At 54.7% G+C, this 17,031-nt stretch overlaps 1 protein-coding gene across 5 annotated transcripts in view; it reads left to right on the top strand.

Annotated features, from left to right (window-relative positions):
- SGSM1 (small G protein signaling modulator 1) overlaps positions 1 to 17,031 on the top strand; it is a 62,557-nt gene that overhangs the window by 35,081 nt on the left and 10,445 nt on the right. For 4 of the 5 annotated variants that reach the window (XM_053279921.1, XM_053279919.1, XM_053279922.1 and 1 more), the window contains exons 3-16: positions 2,620 to 2,782; positions 3,272 to 3,424; positions 3,894 to 3,961; positions 4,553 to 4,698; positions 6,344 to 6,475; positions 6,916 to 7,040; positions 9,233 to 9,300; positions 9,699 to 9,862; positions 10,692 to 10,821; positions 13,887 to 14,025; positions 14,851 to 14,915; positions 15,370 to 15,515; positions 15,747 to 15,875; positions 16,797 to 16,979. In XM_053279921.1, coding sequence (XP_053135896.1) covers positions 2,620 to 2,782; positions 3,272 to 3,424; positions 3,894 to 3,961; positions 4,553 to 4,698; positions 6,344 to 6,475; positions 6,916 to 7,040; positions 9,233 to 9,300; positions 9,699 to 9,862; positions 10,692 to 10,821; positions 13,887 to 14,025; positions 14,851 to 14,915; positions 15,370 to 15,515; positions 15,747 to 15,875; positions 16,797 to 16,979 — 1,811 coding nt within the window. The remainder of the gene's footprint in view (positions 1 to 2,619; positions 2,783 to 3,271; positions 3,425 to 3,893; positions 3,962 to 4,552; positions 4,699 to 6,343; positions 6,476 to 6,915; positions 7,041 to 9,232; positions 9,301 to 9,698; positions 9,863 to 10,691; positions 10,822 to 13,886; positions 14,026 to 14,850; positions 14,916 to 15,369; positions 15,516 to 15,746; positions 15,876 to 16,796; positions 16,980 to 17,031) is intronic. The other variant, XM_053279920.1, reaches the window with a different exon arrangement.

Below are 17,031 nucleotides of genomic sequence, written 5' to 3'. Positions count from 1 at the left end.
CCCTGCAAGCGGCTTATTTATAGTGCAGTGTGCCCCCCGCCCAGCCCCAAGATGGCTGGACCCCAGGGTGGGGGGCGGGCGTGCTCTTGCCGGTTATTATCTCCGTCCAACGATGCTGCGACATTCCTCCTTGGCCTGAGGGCAGTGAAGGCACACTGTCTGCGGATGATGGGGATTTAATTTGAGGCGCCGTCCTGGCTTCCTTGGCCAAGGGGCAGACTCCTAAATAGCGATGGTTCTCATAATAAGTGTGTGTGTGTGGGGGGGGTGAGCTTTATGCCATTCCCTTAATGGAAGGAGCGGCTGATGACCCCAACTGACTGGCTCTCCCCTTTTGGGTGGCCGGAGCCTCCAGGCACGGAAGCGCGTAGTGACCCCCATCAAAGAGTCCGTGCTTGCTCAGTGCTTGGATGAGGAAGAAGACCCCCCACCCCAGGGGGAGGGGTGTCAGGGTCTCATCCTTAATGGCTCTGGCTTGTCACCTCTTCCAGATGATGGATGGTTCAGCTGCAGAAGCATCCTCTTTGCGTAATAACAAAGCCACAGCATAACAACAAGGCCCTTGGAGCAGCGCTGGTCTTTATTTCTTCCTTTCAAATACCTCTGTCCCGCCCCTCCAGCACACTACTGCTTGGGGCAGCCCACAACATTAATAAAATGGACACAGTGTAGAATAAAAGAGTAGGGTGGGTGTGACACTCGTGAAGCAATTTGCGCCCACGAGCATCCTTGCAGCAGCGTTCTGGACCAGCGGAGGCTTCCGAACTGTCTTCAAGGGCAGCCCCACGTAGAGTGCATTGCAGTAGCCCAACCTGGATGTTACCAAAGCATGAGTGACTGAGGTCAAGTCTGACTTCTCGAAGTCGGAGAAGTCTTGAGGCAGTGAGCATGAATTGCCCCCTTTGCTAAGCAGGATCTGCCTTGATTTGCATTTGGATGGGAGACTACATGTGAGCACTGTAAGATATTCCCTTTACGGGATGGGGCCACAGCTCAGTGGTAGAGCATTTGCTTACATGCAGAAGGCCCCAGGTTCAGTCCTTGGCAGCATCTCCAGATAGGGCTGAGAGAGACAGACCTTGTAGAACTGCTGCCAGTCGGTGTAGACAATCCTGATCTGCTCCATCGGGCCCAGCATTGTCCTGGGATTGAACCTGGGACCTCTTGCATGAGAGGCAAGTTCTCTGCCACTGACCTATGGCCCCTTCCTCAGAACTTAGGTGTAAAGCTGCCTTCTGCGGAGTCAGCCCCTTGCTCCATCTAGCTCAGCGTTGTCTACACTGGCTGGCAGCAGCTCTCCAGCGTTTCTCCCTGGAGATGCCGCACCTGGGAGGGACCTTTGGGCGTGCCGGGCCTGTGCTTGGTCACGGAGCTGCCGCCGCCTGCCCTCCCCACAGCGGTGACACCTGCTGCGAGGTTGCTGGTCGATAAGGGAGTTATCTGGCAGCAGGATGGATGGGAAACCCTGCAGCTTGCCAAAGCTGGAAATAATTCAGACCCAGAGCAACAAATTGACTCTGTCTGGCTTCTCCCATGCTTGGCCGCTGGAGAGACTGAACCACGCAGGCAGCTGGCACGGAGAAGACAAATGGGTCTGGAACAGCGGCAGCGAACGCTAGGCAGGGGTCTGAACAGAGGAGAGCTGGTCTGGTGCTAGCCAGCATGGCTTGTCCCCTTAGCTAAGCAGGGTCCGCCCTGGCTGCATATGAAGGGGAGACTAGAAGTGTGAGCAGCACTGGAAGAGATTCCCCTCAAGGGATGGAGCTGCTGCTCTGGGAAGAGCATCTAGGAGTTTCCAAGTTCCCTCCCTGGCAGCAGCATCTCCAAGATCGGGCTGAGAGAGACTCCTGCCTGCAGCCTTGGAGAAGCCGCTGCCAGTCTGTGATGACAATCCTGAGCTAGATAGACCAAGGGTCTGACTATGGCTGCTTCCTATGTTCCTAACCGCCTCCTGCTGCTACTGGAAGGCAAGGATCCTGGCAAGGAAGGGCGCGCTTCTTCCTGGCGTCCTGGTTCTGGGCACGTCTGCAGGCAAATGAGGCTTCTGATGAAGACTGGAGCTGGGTTGCTTCCTGGTCTCCAGACTCTGAGCCAGTTTCCGCTGGAGGCAGGCTGCAAAAAACTTGGGGGTGGGAGGGGCCGGTTAGGGGTCCCACGGGATGGGGCCATCGCTCAGTGGCGGAGCCTCTGCTTTGCATGAAGAAGGGCCCGGGTTCAACCCCCGACAGTATCTGTCGGTGGGGGGCTGGGAGAGACTCCTGCCCGAAACCTTGGAGAGCTGCTGCCAGTCAGAGGAGACAGTACTCAGAGCCAGATGGACCCAGGGTCTGACTCAGGAGAGGGCCGCTCCCTGCTGTGTCCCTCCGTGGCCCAAAGGCTGTGACCCACCTGGGTGTGAGACACGGATGACCCGGCCTGGCTTGGCTATTCCGGGCCAGACTTGAATGGATCATCAGCAAGGAAAAGGGAAGGGACTCCAGGCCCGTGTCTTGCCGTATCCCGTCCACTCCAGAACTGGGTTCTGTGGCTGCATCCCTGGCAGTTCCTGGTGGTGGGCAGGGGCAGAAACAACCCCGGGTGACACCCTCTTCTCTCTCTGCCCCCCGCCCTGTGCCCCAGCTGCCGTGGAAGCCTGCGTCCTCCACGGCCTCAAGCGACGGGCGGCTGGCTTCCTGCGCAGCAACAAGATCGCGGCTTTATTCATGAAGGTGGGCAAGAGCTTCCCGCCGGCCGAAGTGCTTTCTCGGAAGGTGCAGGATTTGGAGCAGCTCATTGAGAATGCGTGAGTGTGGGGTGGGAGCTGGGAGGAGACACGGACTCCGTCGGCGGGGGGGGGGGGGGCGGCGGTGCCGATTTTCCGCGAAGCAAGCGTGGGAGAGCCATGCCTCCCCTTCACAAGTGGCTCCTCCTCCTCCTCCCTGTGGTCGCTCCCGTGCAATGACGCTGCTTGCCAGCGCTCAGTCAACGTTGGAGCCGTGGAGGGGCGACAAGGAATGTGCTCCATGAAAAAGTCCACGTTCTAGATCGAGGCAGCCCAGAATCCTGCAACCTGGAAAAGCTGTTTTCTGCCCTGTAGGGCTGAAGGAAATGCAGGACGTTCTCGCTGGGACGGCCCGTTGATGGTTTTTAAGTGTCGTGAGATGCTTGTAGAAATAAACACGGAAGTGTTCAGTTAATAACGCCAGAGCCGGAGTGTCTAGGTGGAGAATTCTTCCGGTGGCAAGCCTGCGATGCTGACGAATGTGGCCCTTCTCCCCCTCTCTCTCCTAAGGCGAAATCAGGGCCCAGGTGTCCAGGAGAACGCACGGAAGATCCAGAAGCTCCCCACCCTGTCCCCGCAGGCCATCAAATACCTCTGGATCCGCACGGCACTTTTCGAGAAGGTCTTGGACAAAATCGTTCACCACTTGGTGGAAAACAGCAGGTAAACGCAGCGGCTGCGTGGCCGCGAACCTTTTCTGCCTGCTCATTCACACAACCAAATTGTTGTTGTCCAAATTGTGGTCCGGTGGGTCGTGTCCAGTCAATTGGTTGTAATACAGTACGATGAATATTTATATACTGCTTTTCAACTAAAGTTTCCAAAGTGGTTTACGCAGATATAAATAAATACAATGTCTCCCTGTCCCCAAAGGGCCCACAATCTAAAAAAGAAACATCAGACAGACACCAGCAACAGCCACTGGAGGGATGCTGTGCCGGGGATGGATAGGGCCAGTTGCTCTCCCCCTGCTCAATAAAAAGAACCACCACTTTTAAAAGATGCCTCTTTGTATCTGGTGAAGAAGCAGCCAACGTTCATCTTTGAATGGGGGCTCATTTTCCCTCTGTCACTTCTGTTCCCAGATCTCTGTGCTTCTAACCCTTCTCTGTGTTTCCATCCTCTCTCACAGCAAATACTACGAGAAGGAAGCGCTGCTGATGGATCCTGTCGATGGTCCGATCCTGGCCTCTTTACTAGGTGATGATGGGGGTTCTTCCCGGACAGCCTTCTCAGAGGGATTCCTTGATGCCTCTTTGCCCCAGGCCCAAACTAGATGAGGTGGGGGGAGGGTTCCAAGTTTGGGGTCCCTGCTGTCTTTTTCAAAAAGCAGCCAGGAGAGGGCAGTGCCTCTGGATCAGGGCCACATCTGGCCTGCAATAGGAACGTAAAAGAGTTAAGACTCCCTTTTCCTGAGTTTGGGGAAGACAGCAGGAGTTCCATCCAGCTTTGGATGAGCTCTCCAGGGTTGTGGGCAGGAGTCTCTCCCAGCCCTGTCTGGAGATGTTGCCAGGACCCCATCCCCGAAGGGGAACACCTTACAGCGCTCACATGCAGTCACCCATCCCAATGCAAACCAGGGCAGGCCCTGCTTAACAAAGGGGGCAATTTGTGCTTGCTGCCGCAAGACCGGCTCTCCTCACCCCTCTGGAACTCTCTTCCCCGGGAGCTGCATTGGCTTGCTCCAAAGCAGAGTGGGGTGTGTGTGTGTGCGCCTGGAAAAGAACTGCCAACGGAGGAGAGTGGGGTGTTGACCCTTCTGTGCCTTCTCCTCGTTGCTTCCCTCTCCAGTGGGGCCTTGTGCGCTGGAGTACACCAAGATGAAGACGGCCGACCACTTCTGGACGGACCCCTCGGCCGACGAGCTGGTCCAGCGCCACCGAATCCACAGCTCCCACTGCCGCCAAGACTCGCCCACCAAACGCCCGGCTCTCTGCGTAGGTTTGGGGTTGGAGCTGTGGGAGAGGGGGGAGCCGGGGAAGCAGCGGGGAGGGAGGAGAGAGTGATTTAGCTCTGTGGGGTGGAAGCTCATGGGAAGCTGCCTTCTACTGAGCCTGACCCGAGGTCACTCTAGCTCAGTATTGCCTACACAGACTAGCAGCAGCAGATTCTCCAAGGTTGCAGGCGGGAGTCTCTTGCTTGGAGATGTTGCCAGGGATTGAACCTGGGGAACATCTGCATGCGGGGTGTATGCTCAGCTGCGGCCCCATCTGGCATAGTCCAGAAGTTGGAAAGTGCTGGAGAGAGGTGGTAACAGGCTTCATAAATTTCCAGCCCACCTGACAAGGCTGTTGTGAGGATAAAATGAGATAAATGGACGCAAGTATAGCGAGAGGCCTGCCTGGCAGGGTTTCCAGCTGTGGCTGAAGGGATTCCTGGAGATTCCCAGCCCACAACGTTCCTCGCAGTAGCCGGCTGGCTTTCAAGAATCGCCTGCAGGTTCCTGGAGTGGGGTCCAGGACAATCCTGGGGGTTGGCCCCCAGGCAAAATGCCAGAATATACGTCTGCCTCTCTGGGTTTCGTTTTCCTGCATGCTGCAACTGAAGGCAACAGTATTTACCCCACTCTTTGGGATGTTCATCTTGTTTCCTGTGCATACCTGCCTTGCCTTTTCCTGCACTGAGTTGACATTGAGTGAAATAAAACAAACTCTCTGTGGGTCCCTGTGCCTGGATTGGGAAAGCGGGGAGAGCCTAGGGAACTGCTCTGAGAACTCGCCCCTTATCTATCTATCTATCTAACTAACATGTTTTTATACTGCCCAAAACTCACGCCTCTGGGTGGTTCACAACAGGCAACACGTTGCCAGGATCCCCCAGAGCTGCTTTGCCACTACCAGGATCCTACCAGAGTCCCTTTCTTGAGATGAATGAACTCAGAACGGTGGTACATCTGCTGGTCACCTCCAGACTTGACTGCTGCAATGCGCTCTGTGTGGGGCTGCCCTTGTACGTAGTCCAGAAACTGCAGTTGGTTCAGAATGCGGCAGCCAGGCTGGTCTCTGGGTCATCTCGGAGAGGCCATATTACTCCTGTGTTGAAGGAGCTACACTGGCTGCCGATATGTTTCTGGGCAAAATACAAGGTGCTGGTCATTACCTATAAAGCCCTGAACAGCCTGGGCTCTGGGTATTTCAGAGGACGTCTTCTTCGCCATGAGCCCCACCGCCTGCTGAGATCATCTGGAGAGGCTCATCTGTGGTTGCTGCCAACTCATCTGGCGGCTACTTCGGAACGGGCCTTCTCCATCACTGCCCCTGGACTTTGGAATGGGCTCCCTGTTGAAAGAAGAGCCTCCCCATCTCTGGCAACTTTCAAAAAAGCACTGAAGACACATTTATTCACCCAGGCTTTTCATTAGATTTATGGATTTAATATTTTTAATATTGGGTTTTCAGTGTTTTCAAAGATTTTTAATTCTTAATTGAGTTGATGTTTTCAATGGTTTTAATAGTAAACTGCCCAGAGACGCAAGCTTTGGGCGGTACGGAAATGTTTTAAATGAACGAATGACTAAAATAGGACAGCAGGAGTGACTTGCCCTCCCCTGCCTGCCCTCCCCCCCTTGCTGGGTTCCCCTAGATCCAGAAGAGACACTCCAGTGGCAGCATGGACGACCGGCCGTCGCTCTCCGCCAGGGACTACGTCGAGTCGCTGCACCAGAACTCCCGGGCCACCCTCTTGTACGGCAAGAACAATGTCCTGGTTCAGCCGGTGAGTGGCCGGCAAGCCCATCTCCGCTAGTGACGGGGAGGAGAGGGAAAGGCCGGCTGGTGGGGGAGAAAGAAGAAGAATAAATATTGTGCTTCCCCACGGCCCCGGAAGCCAAACCCAGCTGCAAGTGTGGCTGTTGGGCAGACATTTATTCTTCGGCTCAGTCCTGGGGAGAATTCAGGAAGCTCGCAGAGCTGGGAAAGTTAGGTGCCCCTCCCCACTGCTGGAAGTCTGGCTCAACCACCCTGAGGGATTTCACGGTTTCAGGGTGGTGCCCTTGCCATGAGGGCTAGAAACTTCCCCCGCCCCAGGTGCCGTTTGCAGGGTGCTGCTGAAGGTGGTGTCTGAGCTATCTGGTTCGGCAGAGAGGTGGCGTGGCGTGGCGTGCAGAACTCCGTGAGGCCGTTTCCTTTTCATGGTCTCCTTTCTCCCCACCCCAGCGGGACGATATGGAGGCAATCCCCGGCTATTTGTCTCTTCACCAAACCGCCGATATCATGACGCTGAAGTGGACTCCCAACCAGCTGATGAACGGCTCGGTGGGCGATCTGGACTACGAGAAAAGGTGACCCCCGCATTTCTGCAGCTGGGGAATAAGTGGGAAGTCAACTGCCTTGTGTCACAGCTAAGACAGACTTCAGAGCCTTAGGGGCATAGGAAGCTGCTGTATACTGAGTCAGGCCCTTGGGCCCTCTAGCCCAGAATTGCCTGCACTGACTGGCAGTGGCTCTCCCAGGTTACAGGCAGGCATCTCTCTCAGCCCTCCCTGGAGATGCTGTCAGGGACTGAACCTGGGACCTTCTGCATGCAAAGCAGGTGCTCTTCCCTTGAGTTATGGGTGCTCCTGGTGAGCATATGAAGCTGCCAAACTGAGCCAGACCATTGGTCCGTCTAGCTCAGTACCGTCTACCCCTTCTGGCAGCAGCTCTCCAAGGTTTCAGGCAGGAGTCTGTCTCAGCCCTACCTGGAGTGAACCTGGGACTTTCTGCAGGCAAAGCAGATGTCCTTCCACTGATCTATGGCCTCACCCCCCAAACATAGGAACCTGCCTTATATAAGGAGTCAGAGTCAGATGCTTGGTCCGTCTAGCTCAGTATTGTCTACACTGACTGGCAGCAGCTCTCCAAGAGTTCAGGCAGGAGTCCCTCCCAGCCCTTCCTGGAGATGCTGCCAGGGACTGAACCCGGGACCTTCTGCTCTTCCACTGAGCCGTAGGCCCATTTCTTACAGCGCTCACGTGTAGCCTCCCATCCAAATGCAAACCAAGATGGACCCTGCTTAGCAAAGGGGCCCACTCATGCTCGCTACCGCAAGTCCAGCTCTCCAGCCGTCCTCTCCTAACATTGCTCCCAGCAACGGGTATCCACTGGGATGCCGGACCGGTTCAAATGCCATGCAGAAGCCCGGTTAAGTCTTTCTGCACGTAGACCGAGCCCGGGCGGGCTATCTTGGAGGCCTTCTCTGTGCCGCCACCTCTCCGCTCTCCAGCGCCAGACTCCGCCCTCCTCTTGTGTCTGAACTCCTGGCGAAGGGTGCTTTCTAAGCAGGCGTGGCAGACTCTCCTCCTCCTTGTCTCGCCCGCCGGGGAATGTTGCCTGAACTGGATTCCCCCAAAGGTCACGGCAAAGCCTTGTGCGGCTGTGTTTACATTTGCCCTGGCCTGGGCACTCCGAGTCGGCATTGGCGGCTGTGCCGAGAACAAGGCGGGGGGGGAAGCAAAGGCACCTAAGAACAGGACACGTTTGCTGGCCCGGATCCTGGCGCCACTCACAGGATGAAGGGTGGGGCTGAGAGAGAGAGAGAGCGAGAGCGAGAGCTTTTTATCCAGGCTTTGGGCCAATGAGCTGTCCTTTGCTCTTTTTAAACGTCCAGCTGTGTGTGTGTTGTGTTTAGGTTTTTATTGCATTGTTTTTCTCTTCTTGACCACCCTGGGGTTTCAGGATGGAGGAGGGCGGTAGATCAGTATAATATGAATCTAAATATAAATGAATGGATATCGGCTCAGAGGCATGCTCGCTCTGGATCCCAGTGGCAGGGCAGCCACAGCAGGAGAGAGGGCCTGCCCCTCTCCGCTCCTGCCTGGGGGCTCCCCAGAGGCATCTGGTGGGCCTCTGTGGGAAGCAGGAGGCAGGACTGGATGGGCCTCCTTGGGCGGCCTGATCCTGCAGGGCGGCTCTTATGTCCTAGACAATGGAATAGGGGGAAGTGCCTCCCTTCTGGCCTCAGGACCAACGGGCAGCCCCCAAAACAGTTTGGAGGGTGGGACGTGGGTGAAGGGGCTCCTGTGCAGAACGGAACTGGGAGCGGGGAGTCCTGGCAGCCTGCCTTCAAGGGTGCTCCAGTAATAACGGCATGGTGGGGGGATTTGTTTATGCAGAGAGCTTATAATTTCCTCCCCCCCCCGCCCCACAGTGTTTTGGGGCAGCGTTAGTGTGGCCCCCTCCCTTGGGGATATGGCATTCTGGCCCCTGCCCTGCTGTTCTGTGGCCAGTGTTGGCCTGAGTGACAACTTGGGCACCCCACTATTTACTATGGTGGCGGCTGGGCTGGCTTACCTTTTCTGCACCCGTTGTTTTTTCAAACACAACTCTTTAGTCTTGGAACAACCTTGCTGAGGGTCGCCACAATGATGGCAGCCGTCGTTTGGCGGCCTGACAGCCGCTCTGCAGTGATCACTTGTTCTCTCGCACGAAGCCTCGGTGCCGGCCTGCTGTCATTTCACAAAGGATCCCCTGGCTTTGCTCTCCCCTCTTGCAGCGTCTACTGGGACTACGCCATGACCATCCGCCTGGAGGAGATTGTCTACCTGCACTGCCACCAACAGGGTAAGAGGGCGGCTGCTCTGGGCCTCGGGTCCGCGGCCCGAGCTGCCCCCCAGCTCCTTGGCAAGACAGGCCCCTGTGGCACGTGCCCCCATTCCCTTGGGTGCCGGAACAGAAGAGGGCACTGACAGCACCCACACAGTCCTCCTGAGCCACTCCCTCGGCTCAGTTCTACCGTCGTGCATCGCGCCCCGCTGCAGCCTTGCTAGGGACCCTGCCTGGGGAAGGCCTGGGGCTAAGTTGTGGGCCCACTTTGGGGGTCGCCAAGCACTGCCTGCCACCCCCCCCCCGCCGCCGCCCGGGGCTCTTGTGCTAAGGCGGGGTTGCCTCTGGCAAGACCAGCTCCTCACCTTCCCTGCCCTGGCGTCTCCTCTCTGCTTTCTCTGTTCTCTTGTTGGCAGTAGACAGTGGGGGCACGGTGGTCCTGGTGAGCCAAGACGGCATTCAGCGTCCTCCATTGCGCTTCCCCAAAGGAGGCCACCTCTTGCAGTTCCTCTCCTGCCTCGAAAACGGGCTCCTGCCCCATGGCCAGCTGGACCCGCCTCTCTGGTCACAGAGGGGGAAGGTAAGCATGGCGGGAGTGGGGAAGGGGGCAAGTTGCCCTCCCGGGGGCAAGATCACCCTCGCGGCACAGATCACGGTACAGCGATCGTCCTGAGTGGAAGAACAGCCTCTGCCATCTTCCTTATCCAGGAGGCAGATATGGACCAGGGATTCTCAACGTTGGGTCCCCAGATGTTATCGGACTCCAACTCCCATAATCCCCAGCCCCAGTGGCCTTTGGTTGGGGATTCTGGGAGCTGAAGTCCAATAACGTCTGGGGACCCAACGGTGAGAATCCCTGATATAGACAGTCCTCACTTTCAGAGGAGAGCCTCCAATGGGGTGATCAGCTGGGTGTCGGGGTTATACATGGTCAAAACAAAACCCTGCTCAAAATAAGTCCTCTCAATGAAATGTATACATTTTGCTGAAAGTGTGGATCCTTATAAGCAGCACATCGGTTAGCCTCTGAATGAAGCGAGGAGAACTTTGGTTAGACAAAGTGTTCCATGGCCTTAAAGTGTGCCCTCGTGTCGGTGTCAACTCGTGGTGCCCACAGAGCCCTGTGGTGTCTTTGGTAGAATACAGGAGGGGTTGACCGTTGCCGCCTCCCGCGCAGTCTGAGATGATGATGCCTTTCAGCACCTTCCTATATCGCTGCTGCCTAATATAGGTGTTTCTCATAGTCTGGCAAACACCCCAGCGGGGATTCGAACCGTCAACCTCTGGCTTGCTACTCAAGTCATTTCCCCGCTGCACCATTAGGTGGCCTCCATGGCCTTAACTGACCCTTTCGTCCTTTGACTCTCTGGCTGGAGATCTTCACTTCTCTGTCGGTTTGATTCCCCAAGGGGAAGGTATTTCCGAAGCTGAAGAAACGAAGCCCGCAAGGATCCTCGGAGTCCACGTCCGACAAGGAAGATGACGAGGCCACGGATTATGTTTTCCGGATCCTCTACCCTGGCATGCAGTCGGAGTTCCGTAAGTTCACTTGCTTGGCTGGAACTGGGAGGAACCGATTCCTTTCGGACTTTCCCCCTCCGTGAGCGAATAGTATTTATTTTAACCTTTTGTTCTAGCACTCTCATAACATTAGGGTAACGGTTAAAAAGCACCGGACTGGGCGGGGGTCAGCACAGTGGGAAACGGCTCTCCTGTGGAAGGCTATTTTTTTTTTTGGCCAAAGTGGTCCCCGCTTGAGAAATAGTGAAGATCACCATCTAGATTTTGAGTGCGGAGGGAGGAAAGCCGGAAGCCCAGGCTAAGGCGAACGATTTGTGTGCCTGGATTTTAAAAAGCAAAACATTAAAAATGCTTGGGCCTGTATGTTCACACAGAACCCAGCGACCGACCGACCTATTTTCCCTCGCTCATAACGTTATCAGCCAAGAGGGAATTTTCCCTCCGTCATTCATTCACTTGCAAAACCCTGGCTGTGTTTTCTTTGGCAGGACAGCCCTGAGGCAGTTTGAGGCTGCCTCAGGCATCTGCACGGGCTGTCCTTACGTTTGCCTTTTCTCCTCTTTCCCGCATCTTTAGTTGTTGTCCAGGGCCATTCTTGCCTCCCCCTCACGCCTCCCACCATCGCCAGGACCGGGGAAGAGAAGGCCCAGAGGACTCTGAGAGCCGGCAAAGTGGTGGTGGTGCCCAAACAGTCTCTCGGCCTTCCTGCAACGCCCCCCTCCCCCCTCGCCACACCTGAGTGCAGGCAGTGCCACCGTAATGTTGCCGCTGGAGCATCGGGGGTCTTTTGGGCTTGGCGGCTTCCGTTATGTTGGCATTTGTGGATTCAGCTGGGCAAGGCGCTAGGAATCCCTCCCCCTTCGGTGATTCTCGGGTGAACTCACCTGGGCAGCTCTGAAGGTGCAAAGAACAAAAAACCAAAACGGATAAGGATCGAGAGGAGCAGAGTTAAGGAACCTGTTTCCATTTTTATTGATGGTGCAGGGACCCAGGAGCCACACACAAGGGTTACTGGTGGACTCAGATAAAAAAGGGCCCATCTCCCTTATGCCAGCTGCAGGGGAGCCCGGAGCGAGCTAGGCCACACACTCGCCCAGCGGCCTCAGTCTTCCCCATCTGCCATATGGGAATAATGGCTGAGTTTGCAAGTGTTACTGACCTCATGTATGTGAAGTACTGAAAATGCCGGCTTATTATTAACTTAACAACTCCTGCTCAGTTTTCACGTTCTTTCTCCTGAAGGGAAACGGACGTGGGGAGGAGAGCTGGTCTTGTGGCAGGGAGCATGAATTGTCCCATTTGCTAAGCAGGGTCTGCATTGGGACGGGAGACTACCTATGAGCGCTGCAAGATATTCCCCTTAGGGGATGGGGCCTAAGTGGAAGAGCATCCGAGGTCCCCGGTTCCCTCCCTGGCAGCATCTCCAAGATGGAGCTGAGAGAGACTCCTGCCTGCAGCCCTGGAGAAGCCGCTGCCCGTCTGTGCAGACAGGACTGAGCTAGATGGGCCGAGGGTCTGACGTGGCATATCCTATGGCAGCTTCCTGCAGTCCCCTTGGTGCTTTTGTTGATCATTAATTGGCTAAAAGTCAGACACAGTTGATGCACTTGTTGACAATCTTAACTGGTTGACTGCTGTGAGGTTGAGCAAATGCCATCATATGTGAAGCAGCCTCTTCTGTGCAGTTCCTTCCCTGCTGTGATCCAAATCAAAGTGTCTCTTCCTTTCTCCCGGCATCTTGTTCTGTGAGTCGCATTTGAGCAGGACGTGGGCTCTTCCTTCCTGTCCTCTGATGCTGCTCTGCAGACGTGGTGGGCTCTGTCTCAAAACAACCTTTCCCCTTGGTGCTCCTTCGGTCATTTCAAAGCAGTGGGCCCCACTCTAAGCAGCGTTGATTCCTAGAGCTTGCCAGGTTCTTGGAAGGGATTCATTACACGATTGTTTGAACTGTATGGGTGCGGTGGAGACATTCCAAGTTGACTTTGCCCCGGTCGTGTGATTACCTTGAGTCAGCGATTCCTGAAAGAGGCTGGAAGTCTGGAGACATGTCCGGACAGCTGCCGTGTGACCAAAATCAGCCCAAGTTCTACAACGTCTAAAAGTCATTGAGAGTTAGCATGAGTGTCATCCTTCCCTTAGCAATTCTTGAGTGCTTCGCTGGGAGACCATAAGAGACGGCACACGAGGGACCCTAGTGACATGATCATTTCATCTTGGAGCAGCACATCCTCAAATCAGTTCGGTTTCTGATTTGTTTACCCACTTGGGTGAAATTAGTGGCTGAAATGAAGGTGCAGGCTCTAGCCTCTCTTACAAGTTTATTAGAAGATAGAGACCCAACAATATCCTTGGCGGTTGCCAAATTCTGTTATATTTTGACCAAATTAAGAGAGGCTAGAGCACAGCAATCAGCTACTGCCAAAGGTTCTTGATTTTACGTATGTGATATTTTAGTTTTTGTTTCCGTTTTTTTCTCTTTACTGAGTATATTCTGTTTGTATTGCTGTTTGATCTAAGATCGTAAATAAACAACTAACTAAAGTTAAAACGTTAGTTAAAACAAATGACAACAAAAGCTTAAAACTGTAGTTAAAACAAAATACATGATATAGTAAAAGTTAAAATATTACAACTTCTCAGGTTCCAAAACAACATTTAAAATGATGATTTTAAATGATTTTAAAACTGTCAAAACAATATTTAATTAAAGCCTGGGTGAATAGGTGCATCTTTAAATACTTTTTGAAAGGTCCCACGAGAGTCAGCAAAGAAGAGGGTGGTGGTCCTGCAACTCTAGTAGAATCCCAAGTGAGCCTCGTGGGTTGCTCTCTTTGCAATACCCCCTTGATTGTGTCAGCAAATTCTCAATCCGTGGGTTTCCTCTGGTGGGCCCTCCTTTCCTTTTCTCTTTCCTCCAAGATCTCACCGTGATTGGGGACAATCGTGCAATCGCCTGAAGGCATCCGCCTAAATATCTGATCTCTCTCCAACCAAGTTTTTAATTTGCTTGCTCCTTCACGGGAATACGCGGCTTCTTTCTTGCAGGGCTGATCCCAGCAGTGTGTCCTCTCTGCCTTTTCTAGCTCCCCAGGACCTGATAGACGCCCCGGGCAGCGGGCTACCTCCCATGTGGCAGCCAAGCACCCGCAAGTCCTCCTGCTCTTCCTGCTCCCAGAGTGGCTCCACCGAGAGCGGTCCCTCCAACGGCTGCAACCATGAAAGGTGAAGATGCCCTGGGGGTGAATGTGTGCCTCCTGGGAGAGAGATGGATCACTGGATTACGGCCATTGGCCAGAACCAACCACCAGATAGAGCCATCAATGGCAAAATTAACAGGCTAACAAAATTAAGACTAGATGGAGAGATACCCCGCTCTTCACCTTACCAATCCATATTTCAAGTACTAATCAGGAAAATATCTGAACTAAATTAAAATGCTGTCATCCATAACATTTTCGTTTATGGTTAAGCTCTTGAATCAATTCGTACCTGCCCTTGCAGGAGCTTCGCAGGTGGTGTCAGGCCTCAGCTGGGTTCAGAAACCACCAAGGCAGGCAAGGATATAAGAGGCCAGGGGCAAGGCGGGGCGATCTCTGTGGGTACTCATAGAGACAGACTGAGGGACCAAGCCTCAAACTTCAGTTGTATTGGGCCAGCCAGGCCCCTGGTGGTTCTCGAGACCGCCTGGTTAAGTTGGGTTGCAATACCTTCTCTGGCCATCATCAGGGTGGCGCTGTAGTGCAGCTAAGAGAAGATGGATGGCTCCCTTTGCCTGAGAGTTGCTCTGGTGGTGCAGGGAGTAAAGTCCCAAGATCTGGCTGGCGCCATCACCTGGCCTGAGATACCTACCTCCATGCTTTAGCGGTGGCAATGGTGGGACAAAAGGTATGTATTCCTGTATGGTACAGGAAGCAAAGTTCCTCTCAAGCCGCTTCCAGTTCTCTTAAAAGCAATTGTCAGCTTTTCCAGGACCTCCGCCACATGGGGTGTGAGGATTCTCGGCAGGAGCTTGTGGTCTCTCCTCTCTTTCCCTCTTTTTCTTCACAGAGCTCCCCTGAGATTGCTGTGTGATAACATGAAGTACCAGATCCTCTCCCGAGCGTTTTATGGCTGTGAGTATTGCACGTTCCCATTCGCCAAGGCTAAATACATTGCCTAAGACATGAATGAGGACGGCTGAGAATTGTCTCCCTGCTAAGCAGGGTCCTCCTTGGTTTGCATTTGTATGGGAGACTACATTTGAGCATTGTCTCCTGGTAGATATTCCTCTTAGGGGCTGGGGCCATAACTCATGCTTTGCATGCAGACGGCTGCAGGCTCCCTCCCTGGCATGGCTGGGAAAGACTCCTGCCTGAAATCCTGGAGAGCTGCTGCCAGTCAGTGTAGACAGTACTGAGCTAGATGGCCCAAGGGTCTGACTCAGTATGAGGCAGCTTCCAAGTTCCTATGTAAAACCTGCCTGTCCTCCATTTTTGGTTGCCAACGTACTAGGAATCCCTGGGGGTTACTGAAATCGGTGCCATTCCCCCACCCCTCTCTCCCTGCCTCTTGCTTTCCCGGGCTCAGGGCTTGCTTACTGCCGCCATCTCTCCACGGTGCGCACCCACCTGTCGGCGCTGGTGAACCATGACATCGTGTCTCCTGACATGCCGTGCAATGCCAGTTTGGGACTGACTGTGGAGGTCTGGGAGAAGTTCCTGCAGGACAGCACGGTACGGCCCCCTCTTCTCCCTTGATCTCTTTGCGGAAGGCATCTCCCGTGCCATCTCCCCATTCCTGCTAGTTTGCTGTCAATGGACACCTCCTCCTAGTTGGATGGGGTAAAGCCACCACGAGGTGATCATTGCTGAACTCGCCCCCTTCCGGATGGAGCAGAATACGGGCAGTGTGGAGCTTGGGGAGTGGAATGGTTTGCCTCTGCCCTCACTAAGCTTTCTCCACAGAGCTATGAGGAGAAGGAGCTGCTGAGGCTGGTCTACTTTGGAGGAGTCCAGCCCGAGATCCGGAAAGCTGTCTGGCCTTTCCTCCTGGGGCACTACCGGTTTGGGATGTCAGAAGCCGAGAGGAAGGAGGTGAGCCCCACTGATAACTCTGCAGCTCAGGACAGGAGGAAATGGTGGCTTGTTTCCTCAAGCAGAGGCGGGCGGACTTCAGGCTGGCCCATGTCTTTGTGGAATGGAATGGAAGGAACCCCCTGTGGGCGCAAGAGCTTCCCAGGAGAGCTGGTCTTGTGGCAGCAAGCCTGAATGGCCCCTTTGCTGAGCAGGGTCCACTCTGCTTTGCATTTGAATGAGAGACCGGTGAGCACTGGAAGAGATTCCCCTCAGGAGGGGATGGGGCCCCTCTGGGAAGAGCATCTAGGTTCCCAGTCCCCTCCCTGGCAGCATCTCCAAGAGAGGGCTGAGAGAGACTCCGGCCTGCAACCCTGGAGAAGCCGCTGCCAGTCTGTGAAGACAATACTGAGTTAGATGGACCAAGGGTCTGACTCTGTAGAAAGCAGCTTCCTCTGTTCCTATCTCTGGTAGCTTTTAAAAGAGTTCTCAGAAGTGATGTATTTACACAAGCCTTCGACCAGGTGTAGGTTTGTTTTATTGTAGTTATTGCTGTTTTTAATTTTTTTAATGGTTTTAATGCTAGGTCTTTATTGCTTTGTTTTGGGGGAACCGCCAGGGGACATTTGCATAGTAGGGCAGTATAGAAATGTAATCAGTACGTCATCTGCGTGCCTGTCCATAATGGCTCTGGCTGCATTTTGTGGCACGAATGCCGCTCGTTAGTGGTGAGTCTGCCCAGAAGAGCTTCCTTTTGCCCATCCGGAAAGCACTGCTAGTCGGTTCCATTGGCTGGACCCAGCTTCTGGCATTGTGGGAGCGGCTGTGGAGGCCCCCCTCTCCCTCCATCCTCTCCACACGGCGCCTGCTTTTCTGTTCGGCTTGGGGTGGCCAGGGCACTCCTGCAGCGGTGCCCTCTCCCAGTTCCTGGTTTGCTTGCAGGTGGACAGCCAGACGCGGGCCTGCTACGAGCAGACCATGGCGGAGTGGCTGGGCTGCGAGGCCATCGTGAGGCAGCGGGAGAAGGAGCTGCACGCAGCCGCCCTGGCCAAGTGCTCCCTGGGGGCCAGCCTGGACTCCCACCTGGAGCACATGATGCACCGAGACTCCACCGTCAGCAACGACGTGAGTCTGCCCCCTACCGCGGAGGAGAGCTGGCCGGGGGGGGCAGCAAGCG

Source organism: Hemicordylus capensis, chromosome 15, assembly GCF_027244095.1.
Source record: "Hemicordylus capensis ecotype Gifberg chromosome 15, rHemCap1.1.pri, whole genome shotgun sequence".
NCBI classification, from domain to species: Eukaryota; Metazoa; Chordata; class Lepidosauria; order Squamata; family Cordylidae; genus Hemicordylus; species Hemicordylus capensis.
The sequence above is the reverse complement of the archived record's forward strand: the minus strand, read 5'-3'. Positions and strand labels throughout refer to the sequence as shown.